A 23,119-nucleotide genomic window follows, 5' to 3' on the forward strand; every position below is an offset into this window, starting at 1 on the left:
ATCATTAAATTGGTTAAGAAAGCAGACGAATTCTGATCATTAAATAATTATTATGAAAAATTAAAGAAAGATGTTAATAATAATATACAAGATGAAAAGCGAGAGTTTTATGAAAGCAAAATTTGTAAACAAAACTCTAGGTATAGAACAAAAATGCTTTGGAACATTACAAATGAAAAGTTGGGCAGACAAAAAATAACAAAGATTCCATTATTGCCATTACAGATAATAATAAACAAACCGCAAGTTGTTCGGACACTATTTCGCCAATTCAGTCGAAAACAGATTAGATAATTTAAAATTAAGTAATAAAAATTATTATAGTGTTCCACAACAATATATAACAAATACTTTTTATTTCAAGCCTGTAAGCTTAGACGAAATCTCTTTGGTTGTAAAAGGTTTAAGAAATAAATTTCCCAAAGGACTTCCAGAGGTTCCAGCAAAAATTTTAGAACAATGTTGTTATTTAATTTCGCCATACCTGGCGTTATTAATGAACAATTCTGTGGCACAAGGAGTATTTCCCTCCCAGTTGAAGTGTTCGAAAGTTATTCCGGTGTTTAAAAAAGATGATCCTAATAGAATTGAGAACTACAGGTCCATTTGCGTTTTAAGTAGCTTCTCCAAAATATTTGAAAAGCTTATGCATGATCGATTAGTACGGTTTCTTGATAAATATAATATTCTACACTCTTCGCAACATGGTTTTCGAAAAAACAGGTCTATTGAAACAGCTTCTCTTGAATTAATTCCGTATGTCTGAGATAATATTGAAAAAAAATTGAATGTAGTGGCTTTTCTGTTTGACCTATCTCGAGCTTTTGAAACGATTAACCTGATTTTTATGAAGCATAAATTAGAGATATTAGGAGTGTGAGGTAGAGTATTGAATTGGGTTTTATCATATATGACCGACAGATCCTTAGTTGTAAAAGTGGGTGATGATTTCTCAAGTCAGTATAACTGCGAACTGCACAGGGTGGCACTTTGGGGCCGTTGCTTTTCCTACTATATGTTAACGATCTCTCAGAATTCATTGGCGGTGTTAAATTGTTCATGTACGCAGACGATACTACTATTATAGTTCCAGGAGAAAGTATGAAGGAAATCGAATTCAAAGCCTGCTTTATTATGAAAAAGTTTAATGGTGTGAGGGAAATCACCTTATAATAAATGTGGAAAAGACTAAATGCATAAGTTTCTCAAAGAATGTGTTTCAATTGTCTGCAAATCGTCAGTTAAGTTTCTGGGATGCATAATAGACCAACACCTATCTTTTCTTTCTCAAATTGACGAGATATGCAGCAAACTATCTAGACTATATTTTTCATTATTTACCCTTCAAAGGCATCTAGGAATGAAGGGTCTACTGAGTGTATACTATGGTATAGTGTACCCTCTCTTGACCTCACATGTTGCTCTTTGGGGTAATAAATCAGAGTCATAAAGGGTATTTGTATTTCAGAAAAGATTTATGTGACTGATTTTTGGTTTGAAATATAATGAGAGCTGCCCTGAAACATTTAAAAAATATAATATTTTAACAATTCCTGGAATTTATATATTTAAATTATATTTATACATATTTAAAAGTCAAGAACATTTCTCCAAAATAAGTGATTTTAATAAATATAATGTTAGATGTAAGGATCCTCTTTATTTGCCAAAATTTAACTTTGTTTATTTTAAAAAGACTCCCTTTTATGAAGAAATTAGCTTATTGATTCAACTTCCTGCTTCCTTAAAACAAATAAATAACTTCAACATATTTAAAAATAGACGAAAACGTCTTATTATAAGTTCTGTTGTCTATGATATCAACGAATTTAGCAACATGCTGAAAGTCACTCCTGCCTAGTCAGTGTCTGTACTGTTTATTGGTACTTTTGTGGTTTTAGATGTGTGTAATTAGGTTTTTTTATAATAGTTTTACTCTTTTAAATAAGTTAATTAGGATTATCAGTTTCTTTCTCCTGACTTGTCTTATTCTATTGTATATGTAGTATCAAATGACCAAATAAATCAGTAATCAGTTTATCTTGTATCTTTTCTAAATCTGCAGGGTTTTTAAACAAAACATTGGTACTTAATATTAATTTAATGGCCCTGAAACATGATAATCTGAAGTAAGAATCCCAAGTTAAGTTAAAGTTTAGATAATAAAAGTTTTAAAGCAGATTTTCGGAGGGTAGGTAGGAATTTCCAGATATTAAGTGAACAGTTTCAGATATCAAATATAAAATCAGTTTCTAAGGAAAATTTTATGCTTATAAGTCGAAATCTTATAAATAATAGGTAGTGTCCAGATATTGAGTGAAAATTCAAATTTTTCAGTTCTTTTCAAATTATTTAAAAGTATTAACAATATGATGTCTAATTTCAAAAGGGTCAATATGGGAGTACTGCAAGAATCCATCTTGGGCCTCTCTTATACAGATCGTGTTTTCGTTCGTTACTTATAGGAAACCGCATAGAGGCGAAATTTTGCAACGTCGCGCGTGTACGAGTGCCTGCGACAGAGCACTGCCCCGGCCGGCCCGAGGACGGGATTAATAAACATCTGACTTTTGTGGGAGCTACGTCGTTTGGCGACAAAATGTCCCGAAATATTACGCGAAAATTCAGGCATTTTTAAAATATATTTTATTCTAATGCGCGTTTTACAGACATGACAATGTATAACCCGCATAGAATTGTAATCTTAAAATGTTTAATATGCTGTGTTTTGCATAATGAAAATTAAAGCGTTATTCCAATAAAAAATAAAATATCAACTCTGATAAAAATATAATAAAAAATCAGAAATAAAACTCTAATAAACAAACTTAACAACATATCATTTTTTAAATAAAAGGCTCAAATAAACCGCCTTTTTTCGCTAAACAAAAACTTAACTTATCGTAAAAGCTATTTTGCACCTCCAAAAGAGTTTCAGGTAAAATGGAATTGGCACCTTCGACAATTTTATTTCGCAACTCCTCTAAATTTGTTGGCCTACTAAATTCATGCTTGTAAATGGTCTGCTTAAGGTAACCCCACAGATAAAAGTCATTTGGAGACAAATCTGGAGATCTAGGAGGCCATTTAATATCGCCAGTCCTACTAATAAGGCGGTTAGGAAAAGGATTTGTTAAAAATTCTTTTACCCTAGCCGCGTTATGAGCAGGACAGCCATCTTGCTGAAAATAAATCGATCCCAGGTCTACATCAGGTAGGATTTGAATTGCAGGAAGAACTTGGTTTTGCAGCAACTCAAGGTACTTTTGGGCGTTTAAAGTGCCATCAATATAAAATGGCCCTATAACATTGTCGCCCAAAATACCTGCCCAATCATTCAATTTCTGAGGATACTGGGTACAGAAACTAAAAACTTCTGTGCTCGTTTTTCTGAGACCAATAACGAACAATGGAAGGATTGTGTTTGCCATGTAATGGAAATGAAGATTCATCAGATAAAAAAAAATATTTTTTTAAAAATATTCGTTTTCATTAGCCATTTCCATTATGGTTTCACAAAATTCCATTCTTCGCCACTGGTCTTCAGGAAATATTTCCTAAGTTTTTGAATACTTAAAACATTTGTACCCATATTTTTTCCAGATACGAGCAATAGTTTTATTGCTCATTCCCAGTTCCTCTCCAACACTTCTAGTGGACCGTGTCGAATCAAGTTCTAGGGTACTGCAAACCATCTCTTCCCGCCGTTCTATAACCTGGACCACTTCAACAGGTGGTTCTTGACGTTTTGTGTGGCATTTTTTACAATCTTGTCTATTCTCAAATGTCACTGAAAACAAATCTCTATATTGTACTGCCGAATTGCCTCCATAAAACCATTTAATTAGTTGAACTCTTTCGGAAGGGGTATAAACAGCCATAGTGAAAAAAAACACGAAAATAACGCTCAAAAATTATTAATGCAACGTGCAGTAAGCACACAGCAAAGTGAGGTCTGCTGACTCCCGGTTAAAAAAATAAAAACGAAAAATTCCGCCGCCTGCAAGCCGCAACCAAGCGGTGTTGCCATTATTTTGGGTAATACGTAGCTCACGATAACACGATCTGTATATTATTTACTCATATAAAATGTATTCATGTTTGAATTTTTGCCAAGCCTTATTCTATGCTGATGATATGCCCCATTTTAAACCTAAGGATCCACCTAATGCCATTTCTAAATTAATCTAACCTAATCTATTCTAAACTAATCTAATTGATATAGAGAATTGGGCAACTATTAGGTGAAAGTCAAATACTGCCAGGTTTTGAGGCAAAACATTTTTTGCTTTTTTTGAGATTCAACCCCCACCCCCATATAAATCATTGCATTAAACTGACATATCTTCGACCATATATCAAGCTAGGCAAGATTTAAATTTCAATAATAATAAAAAATTGCTTCTTGACTCTTTAATGCTTTCGAGATTTAATTTTGAAATTTCTGTTTATGGCCATATTTTAAGATTCGATTGGTAAGGGCAGAATACAAATTGCCCAAAATTTGTATCTACGATTATTGTTTGGGGTTTCACGAAGACATTATATCTCACATAAATTATGTGATAATCGCCTAATACGTGGTTAAACATGATTGGGCGAAGATAAGTACATTCTGCCTATAGTCCATTTCTTAATCCGTAGGAGTACACGAAAGGGTCGATAGCCGTAAAACGGTCGTAAACCATTGGCGTCCCACTTTTCAAGTACATTAAGGGGGCGTAGTCGGCAGCCATATTAGACTTCGAACTTTAAAATTTTCCGACAGATGACGCAAGTAACATGTTATTTATAAATCGTTAGTTTCGTAAAAGTTCACCGTTGGCTGTAGCGCCACTGTAAGCTGGGGGAAGAGGGGAGGCGGCGGCGGGTGACCAGACGGAAATAAAATTCTGGGAACTATATTTATTTCATTATTTGCCTTTATTTTTGGTTTGTACAGAACCGTGTTGTTTTGAAGGGTATAAATAGACTATAAGCTGTTTGAAAAATTAAAATATTTTTGTTTTTGTATTAGTAGTCAATAAGAAAAATATTTGAATATTGATTTGTTGAACCCAAAAATTGTGAAAGGTTTATATGTTCTATACAGGGTGGAATCAGGACAGATATGATTAAATTGCGAATACTTTCTAAAATTAGGAATATTTTGGTGTTTTCCATTCATAAAAGGAGCACATTTATTTGTCTTTGCTCATCTTATGTTAAGCTTATTTTTGGTGACAGAAATCAGGAAATCAGTACAACAGCGATAACAATTTTATTTAATAAAAGTAATATATTTTTTACTATTTTTATTTAACAAAATTGAGCCAAAAAAGTTTCTCTTTTTTATATGTTTTTTTCATTCGCTTTTTTCTGATATTATTTAAAGCCGTAGAACAAAATAATTAAACACACAATAAATTACACACCTATTCATGGGGATTATTTGACCCTACGAAGTTTCATTTATTTTCCGACTTATCAGCATAAAATAACACAACCTTGTTATAGTTTTATTTGAATGGCTGTTATTTTATTGGAGTCGCTGCGATAATTTTACTACAAAATGTTTTTGAAGAAAATATTCGTATAGTGCTGTGATTTTAAGACTCAAAAGTTAGAGGTTCAGTTAGGTCATATCAAAGTTGCGTCATTTGATGCTTATCAAAATAAAATTTAAAGATTTTAATTTAATTTTCGAATATTTACGGAAAAATTCATAATTTTTTTAAATACTTTACTTTTACTTTCTACAGGTTAAAAAAAAATGATTTTAAAATACTACGCCTTTTAAAAGAAAGTCACACGTTTTCATGGTCGCTTTTTTTTAATCTACATGATAATCGTGCTTAGCTTCGTAGGTACCTTTCCTACATAATTTAATTTGAGATCGCTTCAACAGTAATACAAAAAAAAATTCTCGAATATTACAAATAAGCACCTAATAATAAACTAGTAAATTTATCGTGTTGCAAAAAATATACCATATCATATAAAAAACAATGCGGTCTTTTTGCAAGCCATTGCTTTTTTTGTAAATGTACCTATGACATGGTCTGCATGCAATTAAACAATGTTATAATTTGTCATATAGCTTTGGCCATTGGCTATTTACCTTTTCCAAGAAAATTGTCTTAATTTATTTTTAAAATAAAGCACAAAAGACTTCTCTGATAAAAAAAATTAACGAGTTTTAATATCTTTTCAAGAAGCAATGAATCGTTTAATAAAGAGAAATCGTTTTTTAATTATTCTTTTTTTCCTTTTTTTTAAAATTAATGCATACAATTAAAAAAAACATGCGTTAAAAGAGAATTCAATTACCTTTAAAATAAGGTATCACATTTAAGATTTTAGAAAATAATTCTGAAAAAAAATAATGACTCTCCGACATATATATATATATATATTTATTTATCATATGTATATATGATTTTTTTTATATAAAAACCTTACCATTGAAAAATTCATAATTGGAATTAAACCATAAATCACAACGAAAAATTAGAAATTACTTGTGGAAATTTAAAACTGAAATATTTTTATCAATTCTCAATCTTTTCAGGGTTTATTTTAAATCCAACATCGTTTTACTCCCAAAAAAATTAAAATTGTTTTTCTTATAATTTATTTTTTTTTAACTTTTTTTTCTATATAAGACTTTTTTGTAAAGCTTAAATTGATTTCAAACAAATAAAGAATAGAAGTTGTCTTCCTAGTTAATAAAACATTTATTTATTGGTAATTTTTTATTAAAAGTTTTAATTTTGTTTATGATTGACTGAATTAAATATGATTACATTTTTGTTTGATTATTTTGAAATATGATTAATTAGATTTAAAATATTTAAACAGGAAAAAAGTTGCAAAAAAAAGAGTTAAAAAAACAGCTTCTGACATGAAATTTTAAGTCTTCATTCTGCTTTTTAGAAATCATTAAAATTAAAAATAAATAAGTCATCATTGCATAAAAGGTACTCTATAAGAGTATCACAAATAATAAGAAAATATAGAGGAATTTCCTTGTTACTGACTAAATTATTTTCTTTCTGTGTTCTTCTGTCCATTTAAGATATTTTTAAATGATTAAAAAAAAAGGAATTGTTCCTATAAGGGTATCATTTGAAAAAAATAATTAAACTCCAAAAATACAGCTGTTACAATTAAATATATGTATGTTTAAAAATGGGCATTTAGATAAGAAATCTCCATACCTAATATCATTTGTTTGGCTAAAGCAATGTAGGTATTAATAAGTGTTGCCTTTATTCCTTTCATATCTTTTAATGTCATAATAACTAATGTGCGCATACACATATTTTATACAAGTATTTCAAATGTAATATAAGAAAAATTGAGGGAAACTATTATTACTAAAATTATGAAAAAACCACATTTTGACAAATAACATTTATTTATTTATTTAATATTTATTTATTTATTTAATATTTAAACAGAAATATAAAGTAATTTACATCGAATTTTAACAAAATAGAAAAGCTATATAAATATTAGTACCTAGGTATGCAGTACCTGTATGCGCTTGAAAAATAATGCTTCGAATGTTAATTTCATGCTAATAGAGTATATTTTGAGAACCAAAAGGTTAAAACAAGGCAAGACCAAAGTAAAACTAATTTTAAAATTTTAATTATAAAAGAGAATAATTGGCCAATATATAGAGGTGCATGTCCACAGTGTAATTAAAAGTACCTTAATTGTAATGGCACTAAATTTTTAAAAAATATTTGGCAATTACTAGCTTTACCAATAACTATTTATTATCTTTTGATATACTGTTTTTGTTCTTTGGCTACTCGAGCTTAGTTTCTAATGAAAAGGAATATGAATCTCAAAAAAAATTATATTTGATTATCAAAAATATGAACTAAGCTATTTAAAAGTTCTAATTTATGTGTCTAACTAATTTGATAGTTACATTTTTTTGCTTAATACTAACATATACATGTATGTAATGAACCCTTGCTTTTTAAAAATGGGCATGTAATTGTAAATTAAGTAGTGATTAAAAGAACAAGGGTATTAAATAATGTCTATTTACCAATTTTCAAAATTATTTCACATTATATAACCCTCCTAATTAATTACAAATAAACAAGTTACTGAGAAGAATAAGCAACTTAGGCTTGTAATACTAATTAGTAATACTAATATTAAAGAAATATACAGCTTATTATTAATTTACTCATACACATGTTTTACACTTACTTATACTACACTACATTTTCATAATAATACTCTCAGAGATTAACCTATCTGAACTTGCTCAAGTCAAAATTTTGCTTGGTATGGCATGAAGAAGACACTATCAATAACATCATTAAAGTTCACACATATTTGTTTTGTATTTTTCTCCAGATACTTTGATTCTTGCACCAGTTTCTCACAAATAACAAATTTCGAAATTTTCTAAATAAACAAGCGTTAATCTATATTTTCCATGAAAATTCACAATTAGTGTTGCAACCCACAATTTTTGCCTAATTGGATAGGTTTTATAATAAAATAACATTGACATTTTAGCAAAGTTTAGAAATTGCAATTGGATAAGATCCAAAATAAACAAAACAAAGCAAACTAACCTGACTTTGTTCGGATCTGCATGTGGCGCCATCCTTTAAAAACTGCTTGAACGTTTTAAATACAGTTTTATTCGAAAAATCAATAAAGCAAGGAAATCGGAAAAAAGTACAATTTAAAAGAATTTTTTATCAGATTTGCCTGAAATTCGGCACACAGATTCTCGCATATATTCGGCACAGATTCACTATTTTGTTTTGTGATATTCGATCTGGTTATCTTAAAATTTAATAAACTGTAAATAAAATACCATCGGTAAAACTGGCAACGACGTGAACGCCCGACCAAGATTCAAGCCAGCCTGAACAGCTGACGAGGGAAGCCAATAATAGCAAATCACAAAATGTAAATTATAACGGATCGCCAAACAAAATAGTGGATCTGAGCGGAATCGAATAAGAAACACTTTGACCAATTTTCAACTCATTCTGATGTGAGGTTTTTTTTTTAAGTACTTTTCTAAGATGCAAAAAGTGACCAATCACGAGAGCGGATTAGACGTCGGAGAAGCGGCAAATAAGCAAAAAAAAGGACCTGAATGTTTTCATTTGTTGGGTTTATTTAATAGTGCAAGAAATAGGCCAATTTTAGCCATAAATTCTTTGAATTACTTAAGTACCTAATGAACAAGTTCTTTTTAACCCTTATAAGTAGATATTGTCTAGATAGGTAAATATGGAGGTATAAGTATTATAGGTACCTAAATTGTGCAATCTTAAATGCAAAGAGGTAGTTATATTTTATGGTATATAATGTAGATATATCCTAAAAACTTAATTTATTTTTCAGTATTGTTGCGCATTTGTTGTAAGAATGTCAAAGTTTAGCCCCGTAGTGTGTAAAGGTGTTTTAGTTTTTAAAGTATGGACTATAGTACTAAACGTACATGATGCACTTGTGCATCAAATGCCTCTAAGTACTGTTAGAAATCTAGTTTCTACATGTGCCAATATGACAGGCATAAGTAAAGCAACAATTTACAGACTTCTTAGTGACAGAAAAAGTGAAAACCGTGAGAACTTGCCTAAGAAGAGTGTAAAGAAAACTGCCGGTAGGAAGCCGATAGCAGTTGATGAGACAGCAAAGCATATCATCAAGAGGACAGTACATTAATTTTATTTTAAGAATGAAATCCCAACTATCGACAAAATTTTGACACTTATAAAAGAAGACGAAAATGTACCAGAAATGGGAAGAAAAAAAATTTAGGAAAATTTTACACGAATTACATTTTTCTTGGCAAAAGCAAAATAGAAAATCTATTTTAATAGATAAAGAAGAAATAGTCTGTTGGAGAAGAACGTATTTAAGGCAAATTAAGGAGTATCGAAAGGAAGGAAGAACCATTTATTATTTGGATGAAACCTGGCTTAACGAAGGACACACCGTGAGCAAGTGCTGGCAGGATAAAAATGTTGGAAGCTCCCGTCAGGCTTTTTTAAAAGGTTTATCGACTGGCTTGAAGTCTCCTTCTGGTAAGGGCCACAGATTAATAATTACACATATTGGGAACTATAAAGGATTTTTAAAACTGGCTTACCGAAAAGGAAATACCTTTTGAAGATGGCGCGATAAAAGCAGAGCTTCTGACAATAGTTACCGAAAATAAATCAAAATATAAAAGACACGTTATTGACGAAATGGTAAAACAGCACAATATAACTGTACTTCGTTTGCCACCTTACCATTGTGAATTAAATCCTATAGAGTTAATTTGGGCTCAAGTAAAAGGATTTAAGGCTAGAAATAATTAAACCTTTAAATTGAAAGATTTCTCTAGAATGCTGCTTTCAGAAGAACTTCTGAAAGCAGCATATAAAAGAAGAATAAAGGATGTGGACCCTCGATAATCTTCTAGAAGAAACTATCGAACCCTTAGTTATAACAGTAAGAATATCTGATTCGGATGAAAGCGATGAGAGTAATGAAATGTATGATTTATAAATTGATTTTTTTTGTATATTTCGTAAATATTTTTATTGTAATATATGTAAATATGGTTAATAAATTAAAAGATCCTTATATTTATGTACTTTTCTTATAAATGACAAGATATGTTTGGAGAGTTGCATTTTTTATTGGTTGATATTAAAAAAATGAAATTTTACAACAATTTTTTAAACATTCAAATCAAACATCAACAATCAAATTGCGGTATTTATCAAATTTTTATATTTCATTTTATTTGCCATAGTTTTATAATGAGGCTTTTCCGCTTTTGAGAAATGTTTCTTGTTAATTTAATAAATATAGGTTATACCTACCAACCATACTTTTTCTAAAAATCTATATCTAATAGATAATAGATAAAATCCAACATTATTTATAAATTTTTCATAACAGATAATTATTTAACTTAAAAATTAAAATCAATATCCATAGTCGGGACGACACTGGCAACCCGTTTGTCATAAAAATGAACTCGAAACCATTGTTCCGAATTTTACGACCTATTGTATTTGAGACCATACAGGACCTGTCCATTTAAAATTGGTAAAAACAGCCTGGTTTATCATTTTGTTACATGTAGAAAAATGGAAGACGCACCCTATATTTATGCTACTTCTGCATATATAATGAGGCACTGTGCTCTCACCAAAAAGGAAATAGAGTATAGCTCTTTCACAAAATTTAAAGAATTTAAAAGCCTGCTTATTTATATAACAAAATTTTACGACCTAATGTTTTATTTAGGACATAATCAGCGCTTTAGAATCTTTAAACACTACGTAAAAAATAAACTCTACAATGAATAGTGTTACGGTCTGTAAGGGTAGCATAAATTAAATTAAAATGCTTGATAATTAAGAACTAATTTTAGTGGTAAGTTGTTCTTATTTAAACATATTATTTTTTTATTATTGAATAGAAATTAATACTTTGTTATATGCTATGATAGTGTGTAGTAGACACTTGATCTTTGGCATATTTCTAGGTTTTCTTTGTTGAATGATAATGATAAATTTTATTTATTATGGCTTATTGTATGATTTATTAATTTTTTTTCTACTTTTGCTGGAAAATAAAGACTTATCTATCTATCTTTCTATTTAGACAATTTTCTGATAAAAAGTAGAAATTTTTAAATAGTAGAAATTGCCAAATATTAAGTAGAAGTTTCCAGATAAAGTCAAACTCAACCGTTTCTGACCGTGAATTGATTGAGAAAGTGAACATTTAAAAATAGTAAGTGGGAATTTTAAAATGTTAAGCCCAAGTTTTTCGATACCAAGTGAAAATTAAAATAATAAGTTTTTAAGTAAACTTGTTGATATAATGCCAAATTTATCACAATTATAATTTTAAATAGTACTGTGAAATCTTATGGTATCTATTTAAGCTGTTCTTTTTGTTTACCAGTAGTGATTAATATAATGATCGCTAATATTTAGGGGTTAGATGGACTTCAAGCGGATAAGATGTTTATCATCTGAAATTAAATAAACACCCGACTTCTTGGCATTATTCGAGTTGGTGTCTATTATTTTGCTAATAAAAATAAAAAGGTCATTTTTTAAATAAATCAAAATTAAAAACATTAATTTGTTTTAAATAACCTTCAAAAAAATCTTAAAGTTTGGTATCTTTATTCTGAGGTGAATGATACCAGACTGAACACCAACATTTAATGCTCCTCATAGGCAGCTCAACAGACAACAACCAAACATAACCTCTATTGGACTTAGTCTTAAACTTATATTTAATATTACCTCTGATCAATGATTACTGTTATTACTCGTCCATTGTTCCAACTTCAATAAGTAAGCATCAATAAGTAGCTCACATTTCAGGCATTATGTGAGTCTAATATTGGGTTTCCAATTATTTGAACTGTATTATCTAAGATCTTTGGTACTTCAACACTGTAATTATTACCCTTTTTTTGTTGGATCTGAGACTGAATAGCAGTAATTATCCTCGCATATCCACATCTCATAATAACGTCTATTTTTCCTTGGTTTACGTGATGATAAACGAGCCCCTACGTCAGTAGGATTGACCTCGTCCTTAAATGCTGCTTAACCTGCTGTATATCTTTTTCCGGGTATTTTTGTTTCAGAACTAAAGACTTGGTCACTATTATTCTCAACAGCTGCAGCTTAGGAGGACTTTACTATGTTCATGGTGGGTAGTGATTTTGGTTTAATTCTTTAGTTTTTTCAACTAAAAATCTCAAAATAGCACTGACCTCATTCGCAAAATCAGAATCAACAGCGAAAGAATCATTCACGTGACTCCTTTTCCTTTCACGTTCTTGTTTATCCTTGGTTCCGCTTAATAGAGGCTCACATATTTCGCACGTAATATGAAATGCTTCCCTCAGGTGGAATCCATTCATATCAATATTGTGATATTTGCTACGGAAATACCTATTACACCGATTAACATTGTATAATGGTTTTAACATTTTACACTTAGGACGATTCTCTATATAGGAGTACTATCATTCATATTAATTTATCCGTTTGAATAGCATTAAAAAAAAATATTTACGCTAGGACAATTAAAAAGTGGCAGAAAAAGTATTTAATCAATATATAAAAATTGTTTAATTTACTTTTTACAAACACAGCAAAAACGATCAACCGTCTATCGTATGTGTTAACTTCGCAACGAAACTATGATAACTGATGTTCAATATAAAATGTACGGTGTTAATTAACTAAATTTTTTGATGAAGAGGGGAAATTTCAAACTAGAAAGTAAGATTTCCTAGATATTAAGTAAAAAATTACAGATATAAAGTGCAAATTCAACTTAACCATTTTTTAGTAAATTTCTAATAAAGAGTACGAATTTTGAAATAGTAATGAGTTATAGAGATGATTAGATAATGAGTTCTTAAATAATTTTTTTGGTGGAGAATTGGATTTTTGAAAAATTAAGTGGAAATCTTCAAATTCCAAGTAATAAGTTTGCCTATGAAAAATAGCCTTTTCTACATAGTTAGTGGGCGGAATACCAGATATTAGGTGAATATTTCTAAATTTCAAGTCGAAACGCAGATAATAAGTTAATAATTTAATTTTATGATAGGTGGATATTTCCAAATAGTAAGTAAGAATTTCTTTGAATTGATTAAAAATTTCCAAATATCAAGTAAAAATTCGTAAAATAATTGAAGTAAGTAACAATGTACTTAACAATGACATTGCTAAGTACTTACGTACTACGTACTAACAACATTGTTAACTATATTGTTACGCACCAACAGGTACATATTCCTCAACAACAAATAAACCAAATACAATCATATAAAACTACTATGTTCTATTTATTACAATTAAATGAAGAACGTTAGGAATTATTAAGGAAAAAATTTGAAAAGCTTGGTTTTTTTTGACCATTTATTCAACTAAACCCTTAAAAATAAAAAAAGAGGAAATATTCGTTAGTTAAATGAAGTGAGAATCTCCAAATATTAAGTAGACATTTCCAGAAAATGTGTAGAAATATCCACATATATACTAAGTAGGAATTTCCACAATTTGGTAAGTTGGTTGTCCTTTCTTTGTTCTTTGTTTCGAAGCATAAATTTTACTCTACGTGAAAACATGGCCGCTGTACTACTATTACTGATCTAATGCAGTTTGGAAGGCAAGTTTCTTAGTGTACACTTGATGCTAGAATTCTAGAATTAACCTGGTCGGCACATCTTGTTAACCTGTCAGAAAAATTAGCATATAGTTTTTTCTTTCTGGAAATCTTGCTCAGGTGACTTCTTATAGCATATCATAGTAATTTCCATTCCCACTTAACTTACTCCATTATTTCCTGAGGCCATTCTTGCTACATTAATAAGACATTTGGCCAACAGAGAAAATGCTTACGGATTATCTGTGGGTTGGGTTTTACGAAAGACTGTAGGGGTTCTTTTCAAAAAAAACGAAACTTAACTTTACCTTAAAAGAATTTTAACTTTACCCTATGTATACATTCTGCAATTTTTGTTGCATCAAGCAGAATCTTGACCTATACAGCTTCCATGACGAATACCTATCTTACTAGGAACAATAATAATCTCGTAGCTGACTTACCGGATTCCAATTAATTAGGAGGTAAAGTTCTACAACTAGACAAGTGTACCAGATAGAATAAGGGCTCTTAACTCAATAATTCTCCTTAAGACAACAATAAAACTACCTCACCGAAAATGTTTTTATTTATTTCATTTGAGGAGTACCTCCTTTAGTAATTGGAGGCACGAAAACTATTGCTAATTGTTTATTATTTGCTAATATCGACATATTATCTGGAAAATTTCAATTTACCATCTAGTATATAAACACAAAAGAAATACTGACAAAAGCCCTTCAGAGCGATCATATTTTTTAGGATACATACATTCTTAAGGATATTTTCCTGATTTGATAACATGACGTTGATGACCTTACCTTGTAAAAGGTCAAAGAAAAACACATACATAAATGATTTTTTTTTCGATTTAGTGCCAGAAATACCACCTTTAATTGACGTCACCGTACCACCTCCAACAGTCCCAGTGATAATAACTGAGAACCCATACGTACAACGTAAGTTCACATCATGTATTATCAACATGTGACCAAATGTTGGTTTTCTAATATAATTTTAGATGCACAACGCGGTGATTTAGGTTTAGATTTCCGACCGACTACGACTCAAGAACCACCCAAACCGATATTTAAGGAACCCGATGCTTCTGTCGCAGAAAAAGAACCTAAACCAGTTACAAAATCGCCAAGAGGTCCTAGTGGCACGGTACCTACAACTACTCCTAAGGTATTATATTTTTTTTTAGTACCTATAAAAACTTTAAAAGGTGGAGTAACGGGATAGGGAGAGTGAATTAAACCTTAAAATGTATAATTTCTTTGACGTAAATCTTTACGTATTTTTCAAGGGTAAGCCAAAGTTCTTTCCTAAACCAGATACCTCCAGAGTTTAGTTTTTAATAGATTTTCGTAGAAACGAATTGTTTCATGACTTGAAAGCAGTTTTTTATTGTCACATGCTCAAGACTTTTTAAATTGTGTGTCAAACCACACAACTGGCTGAAGACGTTGTACGCCAATGCCGGGAGGGCGCGCCACTATAGGTGTTTCAAGAGCGTAAAGTAAAATCGGTAAATTCTCATTACTTAATATTGTTTTTAAAATAGTAAGTGCAGGATTTTTTAGGCACTAAATGAAATCTTCTTGATTAAAATGAGACCTCAAATATTTAACTAGTTTTTAAATAATTATTCGGATAAGAGAACATTTCCAGATATTAAGTAAAATGTTCCAAGTTAGAAATGGAATTCTTAGTATTTAATTACATTTGTTAGTATTTAATTTATTTATTTAATAACATTTCCAGATATTAAGTAAAATGTTCCAAGTTAGAAATGGAATATTTAGCATTTAATTACATTTGTTGTAATAAATGGACATCTTCAAACAGTAAGTGGAAGTTTCCAAATAACGAGTAGAAAGTGCCAAATGCCAGGTGAAAATTCAGATAACAAGGTTTTAAGTCAATTTCTGTATGATGGTTTTTCTCAAATATTTCCCTAACCATTAGTGTTCCGTCAAATCGGAAGACTCATTTCTTTATTTATTTTTATTCTTTTTTTATTGTCAATATTCATATAATTATATTTAACATGAGCTTTGCTTCGTCGTGGTACTGATCGTTGTTAATATCTAAAGTTGTATTCTACAATTTCTTTAGTTTTTTTTTGCTAAATTATTATTCGCGGCTTTTTATCGCGTCATATGTAAGACAACCTTAATTTTGACCGAGAAGAGTCGCACGCACCTCTAGTCCAGTACTGCATCGTTCCTGATTGATGGGAACTGGCAGCATTAGCATTGGTATATAAACTACTGACCAAATAAGTCGCTCTCGATATATAAAGACACGCGAGTGAATTCCAAAAATTATAAGTGCCGGCACACCGTCAAACCCAGCAAATATTTGGAGGTGAACCTGGAGGAGCAGTCCTGAACAGAAGCGACAGCAAGGTGAGCCACAAATTATTTTGGGGTTGTCTTGGCCGTCGTCTTAATTTTTTATGCATTAATTAATTAAAGATACAGTCCACTATTTTTATATTTCTCCAACATTTTTTGGTCACTTCGATCGCGGATTTGGATTTAGGATTTTGATTGCATACCTACATTTCAGCAAAAAATTACATCCAAAACGTGTAAGAGCATACAAAATTATTATTCGGTATTGCTATATTGGTAAACCTCATGTTAAAATTGTTTAAAATTTTGGTTAATTATAGAAATTCCATTCTCGAGTCAATCGGACAGTACCGTCTATCTATCTCTCTTCTCACATTTAGCGTCTCAACGCGTCGATAATTGCATATCGCGTCAGTTGCAGCGCCGCTGGTCCCTCGTCCGTCTCTTATTATATTTTTACAGAGTGGAATAGTAAATCAACTCGGTTTCGGTGGCTTTACTTAATATTATTTCCTCTCTACGCCCGGACTTATAATTTGGTTTTCGTTGTTGGCTTGTCTAGTAATATTACTTTACAATAATATTGCTAATAAAATAATAAAATTTTTTATTGACTTTTTGGTAAAAGATTTGGTAATTAATCTTATTACCCCCAAATATTAAACCCCCTGGTTTGCCAAATCTTCTCTCTCTCTTTCTCTCTTTGTGATACTCATAGGCGATATTTGCCTCTCTCCTCTTATATATGTTATTATTTGTAATATTACTCATAATATCTCGCATAACTCCCTCAATTGTTTTGATTATATATTGTGACAGTTTCTCTCTATTTGCTATACCTTTTCAGAAATTTGTTGCAATTTAGTGTATCAAAACAATTTCCTTTATATGGTCTCATCCATCTCTCCTTCTCTTTAATGCTCTTAATATCTCTTGATCTCTCTATATCTCTGCTCTTGCGTGAACAATTTTATAACTAATTTAATCAACTATACCCTTCACGCTTAACGTATAAAATAAATATACAAAAATAAATCCATTTTTTTTGAATCTCTGAGTTTATAGCTCTATATCAATAGGTATAAGTAGCTTGGTTAATTTCACCTCATTAAGCATTTTTTACTGTTTAATCAAAATAAGAAAAATAATAAAACCCCTTTCTCATTTTGTCTAAAACTTTGTTTTTTGCTCAGTATTGCTTTATCTCGGATTAAAATATTTAAATCCAAATTTAATTTTTCTTCTTTCGCTCACGTTAATATGGCTGATAAAAAGCTAAGAGGCCTTATTGCTCAACGCGATAGTGCTGTTAGCCGCTTAGAAGAAATCAAAGTAGTTGCTGATAATGCCATTAATAATGTACGCCTTCATACACAGTTAAAAATTCGGGTCAAACACCTTGAAGGGATTGTTACTGAATTCAATAATCATCACGCCTCCATTTTAAATATTGTCGCTCAGGGTGATGATGATGATTTAACGAATCAACAGGCTATTCGAAAACATTTTGATGAAAATTTTTATTCAATCCAAGCAACTTGCGCTGAATTATTTGATAATACTGAGCAAGGGGCAGAAAGGGCAACCCCCAGTCATGTTAAATTACCTAAGCTGGAACTTAAAAAATTTAATGGCACTATAAAAAATTGGAAGACGTTTATTGACCTCTATGATTCTATTATTCACAATAATTCAAGTCTTTCCAATGTAGAAAAATTTACATATCTTTTAAATTCCTTAGAAGGACCCCCACTAAGCATTGTTCAGTGTACTCCTTTAACTGATAATAATTATAACATAGCTTATAATACATTGAAGGGTAGATATGAAAATAATCGATTAATTTCGGTTAGTCACTGGCGTGAGATTGAAAAGACTGTGAAGCTTTCTGATGAGCATGATGCAAAATCTCTTCAAACTCTATTAGATACATTTACTGAACACTTAACTGCAATTGAAAATATGGGTCACCCTGTCTCACAATGGGATTTCGTTTTATTTTACATGCTATTTGATCGCCTTGATTCAAGCACAGCCACGAGGTTCGAACTTGAGTGTGGTAAATCTCTAGACGAAATTCAAAATAAACACAAGCATTTTGAAATTTTATTAGACTTTCTTAAGAAGCAGTGTATCGCATTAGATACCGTCTCAAGCTCTTTTAAAGATGTAAAGCCTAGTACTTCTAAATATATAAAACAAACAGCAATGCCAAAGAGAACTTTTGTTGTTAGTGCTGCGTCATGTTACTTTTGCCACAAAAATAATCACTCAATTTATAAATGTTCAGAATTCTTAAGTAAAAATTCCCACGAAAGATATAAAATTGCAAAAACTAATAAATGGTGCACCAATTGCTTAGGTTTAAAACATAACTCGTTTAATTGCTCATCTCGTCGCCGCTGCGAAAAATGCTCCAAGCCTCATCATACCCTTTTGCACCATGACTCCTTTGAAGCTTCTCAGCCACCTGCCGTTGAGCAGGAATCTTCTACAAACTGTGAGTACAGATCTCAACCTGTTGCCTTGACCAATATCAAACCACACAAAAATACTGAAAGCTCTGTTTTATTGGCCACGGCACAGATTCGGGTTCTGGATTCCCAGGGTCAATTTATCAATGCGCGAATCTTATTGGACAGCGCAAGTCAAGTGAATTTTATTACAAACAAATTATGTAAACGTTTGGGCTTAGTCAAACGACCTCTTTCCCTGTTTGTTAAAGGTTTAGGTGACACTGTCTCAAATGTCTCTCATGAAGTCACATGCACCTTCACGCCTAAATGTTTTACAAATCCCAAATTTTCTCTAGATTTTGCCATAATTCCAAAAATATGCGAAAACCTTCCCTCTTCAGATTTACCCACAGATTGCTTCACTCAGTTTTCTCATCTCGAGCTGGCAGATGAAAGTTTTAATGTTTCGGGTCCTATTGACATGTTGGTTGGAGGTGATGTTTTTGGTTTTCTTGTTAAAGAAGGTCAAATATCGCAATCGATTAATAAACCTGTTGCTCTAAATACTCAACTAGGGTGGATAATTATGGGTCGTGTGTCTTACCAGGACTCTATTTCTCGTTCAACCCCTAATAGCCTTTGCGCTACTGTCAGCTCCACTCTTCTAGATATTGTTAAAAGGTTTTGGCAGCTGGAACAAGTCCCTAATTACCATGTTCATTCCCCTGATGAAGTTGCTGCAGAGGAATTTTTCCAGAGGACACATACTCGAAATTCCTCAGGAAGATATGTCCTTCAACTTCCTTTCAAAAATTTGGAACTGCCAGTTTTTGAAAATACTCGAGATATTGCTCTGCGCAGATTTTATTCTCTTGAGCGGCGTCTGGAGTCTAATCCCGAGCTCCATGATGAATATCGCGCTTTTATGCAGGTTTTTCTTGACACTGGACATATGGAAATCCTACCCTCAAATATAGATATAAAAAACTCTTATTATATACCCCATCACTGTATTCTTCGTCCGGAAAGTTCAACCACAAAACTTCGTGTTGTTTTTGACGCCTCCGCGAAGGCTGCAAATAATATTTCTCTCAATGACACTTTGTTAGTCGGCCCCAAGCTTCAACAGGATATATTTCACTTGCTGTTAAAGTTTCGCATCCCTGCTGTTGCATTCACTGCTGATATTAAGCAGATGTTTCGACAAATTCTCATAGATCAACCCTGTAGAAATTTTCAAAGAATTTTATGGAGGTTTTCAAAGTCTGATCGTGTGAGAGACTATCAACTGAATACCGTAACCTACGGTGTAGCTTCTTCACCATACCAAGCTATTAGAACTCTCACTCAACTTGCTAGGGATTATAAGTTTAAATTTCCTAGGGCATCTGAAGTCTTAGAGAATGAAATATTCGTGGATGACGTAGTTAGCGGTACTGATTCTATCGAATCAGCTCTTGCCCTTCAGCAAGAACTAATTTCGTTGCTTTCTCTTGGTGGCTTTGAATTGCGAAAATGGGCGAGTAATACGCCTTTATTAATATCTCATTTAGACACCTCTTTGACACAGTTGAACCCCCTTTCCTTTGATAAAGAGACTGATTCCATAGTCAAGATTTTAGGCTTGCAATGGAATCCTCTTAGTGATTCTTTTGTCTTTAAAATAGAATCTATAGTAAAACCATGTACAAAAAGAAACATTTTATCTGATTTGGCTCGTATTTTTGACCCTTTAGGATTTCTTTCCCCTGTTACTGTCTCTTTGAAAATAATTATTCAACAATTATGGTCATCTGGACTAGACTGGGACCAACCTGCTCCTAACTCTATTAAAGAATACTGGTCTTTATTTAAAGAAGGTATTTCTACCCTATCGAGCCTTTTATTACCTCGAAAGATTATCCCTTCCCAGATGAAATTGTGTGAGATGCACGGCTTCTGCGATAGTTCGGAAAAGGCGTATGCAGCTGTGGTCTATTTTCGCATAATTACTTATGATGATAACGTTCAGACGTATTTGCTATGTTCTAAGAGTAGAGTAGCTCCTCTTAAGACAATCTCGATTCCAAGGCTAGAGTTGTGCTCGGCTGTCTTATTGGCAGATTTAATGTCTTCAGTTAAAGAAGCGTTTGCCGATTCTATAAATATTTCGTCATTGTTTGCATGGACTGATTCCACCGTAGCTTTAAGCTGGATAAAGTCTTCTCCCCATAAATGGACTACTTTTGTAAGTAACCGCGTATCGTATATTCAGGAAAAATTATCTGCGGATTGCTGGGCTCATGTTAGGTCGGAAAATAATCCTGCTGACTCTGCAACCAGAGGTCTTCTTCCCTCCGAGTTACTTCACCTCGAAAAATGGTGGACCGGACCCGGTTTTCTAACATCCTGTCTCACTAAATGGGTTAACGATCCTTACACAACTGACGATAATATGGACCTTGAAAAAAGGAAGATTGTATTATTAGCCTCAACTCCAGTGGTTGACTTATGGAATAATTTTATCTCAAGATTCTCCTCTTTATCCAAAATTATTCGTATTGTTGCATATGTTTTACGTTTCTGTGCATATGTAAAGGCTCCAAAACTCGTTGACAATAAAGGTCATGTAACATTGGCAGAATTGGATAGAGCTCTCTTACTTTTAATCCGAGAAGTTCAGAAAGTTTCATTTGCTCAAGAAATGGCAGAACTTTCGAAATCCAATCCTAATCTAACAATATTACCGAAATATATTCGGAAGCTCTCTCCTTTTTTAGACAAGGATGGTGTTCTCAGGGTGGGCGGACGATTGAAGCACGCTTCTCTTTCTTATAATCATAAACACCCCTGTCTATTACCCCGTGATCATCGAATTACCTTTCTAATTATTGAACAAACTCACATTAAATATATGCACCCTGGTTTACAAACTACCCAATTCCTACTCAGTCAACGCTTTTGGATTCCTTCTTCAAGAAGAATTATTAAAAAGGTTTTGTCTTCCTGCATGCGTTGCTTTAGGTGTAACCCTTCATCACAAATTCCTCTTATGGGTGATTTACCGTCCTTCAGAGTAAATCAAGTAAAATGTTTCACCAAAAGTGGTGTGGATTTTGGAGGGCCATACTTAATCACTATGGGCAAGCATCGTGGCAGCAAAACTTGTAAGGCTTATATCTGCCTTTTTGTCTGCTTGTGCACAAAGGCTCTTCACCTGGAACTGGTTACAGAGCTATCAAGCGATGCCTTTCTGGCCGCATTAAGGCGCTTTGTTTCTCGCCGAGGTCGTGTCACAGACATGTTTAGCGATTGTGGGACGAATTTTGTGGGTGCGTCAAAAGAGTTGATGCAAAATATGCGTAATGCATCGATCCACGAAGGCATAGTGTGGCATTTCAACCCCCCTTCAGCCCCAAATTTTGGTGGAATTTGGGAAGCTGGAATTAAGGCCGTAAAGGGCCATCTACATCGCGTAGTTGGTTCGCACATCCTCACCTATGAGGAGTTTAATACTGTCTTGACCTCAATAGAGGCAATCCTAAATTCTCGTCCTCTCTGTTCATTAAGTAGCGACCCTAATGACTTAAACCCTCTGACCCCAAGTCATTTTTTGAATTTGGAACCTTTAAATACCTTCGTTAAATCCGACCTAACAGAGATTAAATTGGGTCGTCTTTCGCGCTGGCAACTTATTCAACGTATCCACCAGGATTTTTGGAAGAGGTGGCATAATGAATATTTACACACCCTTAATCAGAGGTCGAAGTGGTATGACACAGGTAAAGCCATTGAAATTGATTCGTTGGTATTATTAAAGGAGGATAATGCTCCACCCCTTTCGTGGTTGTTGGGTCGTGTAATAGAATGTTTTCCAGGCAGGGATGGCATTACGCGTGTTGTAGCGGTAAAGACGCATAAGGGGATACTGCGCCGTCCTGTCTCGAAGTTATGTTCATTACCGAACAATTAGTCTTTCCTGCGGAAAATTTATATTTCGCGTTAGAATTCATGCTTTTTTTTATTATTTTTGCTCTTTTTTTTTTTTTTTACTTAAAATGTGGGACATTTTAGGTGGGCGGTATGTTCCGTCAAATCGGAAGACTCATTTCTTTATTTATTTTTATTCTTTTTTTATTGTCAATATTCATATAATTATAT

The 23,119-nt window shown here is 32.2% G+C and overlaps 1 protein-coding gene across 1 annotated transcript in view; it reads left to right on the plus strand.

The window, feature by feature from the left end:
• LOC126739393 (laminin subunit alpha) overlaps nucleotides 1–23,119 on the plus strand; it is a 328,515-nt gene that overhangs the window by 280,113 nt on the left and 25,283 nt on the right. Inside the window, exons 48-49 of the mRNA XM_050445058.1 lie at nucleotides 15,036–15,119; nucleotides 15,182–15,348. Of these exons, the coding sequence (XP_050301015.1) occupies nucleotides 15,036–15,119; nucleotides 15,182–15,348 (251 nt within the window). The remainder of the gene's footprint in view (nucleotides 1–15,035; nucleotides 15,120–15,181; nucleotides 15,349–23,119) is intronic.

The sequence above is a fragment of the Anthonomus grandis genome, chromosome 8 (assembly GCF_022605725.1).
Source record: "Anthonomus grandis grandis chromosome 8, icAntGran1.3, whole genome shotgun sequence".
Lineage (NCBI taxonomy): Eukaryota > Metazoa > Arthropoda > Insecta > Coleoptera > Curculionidae > Anthonomus > Anthonomus grandis.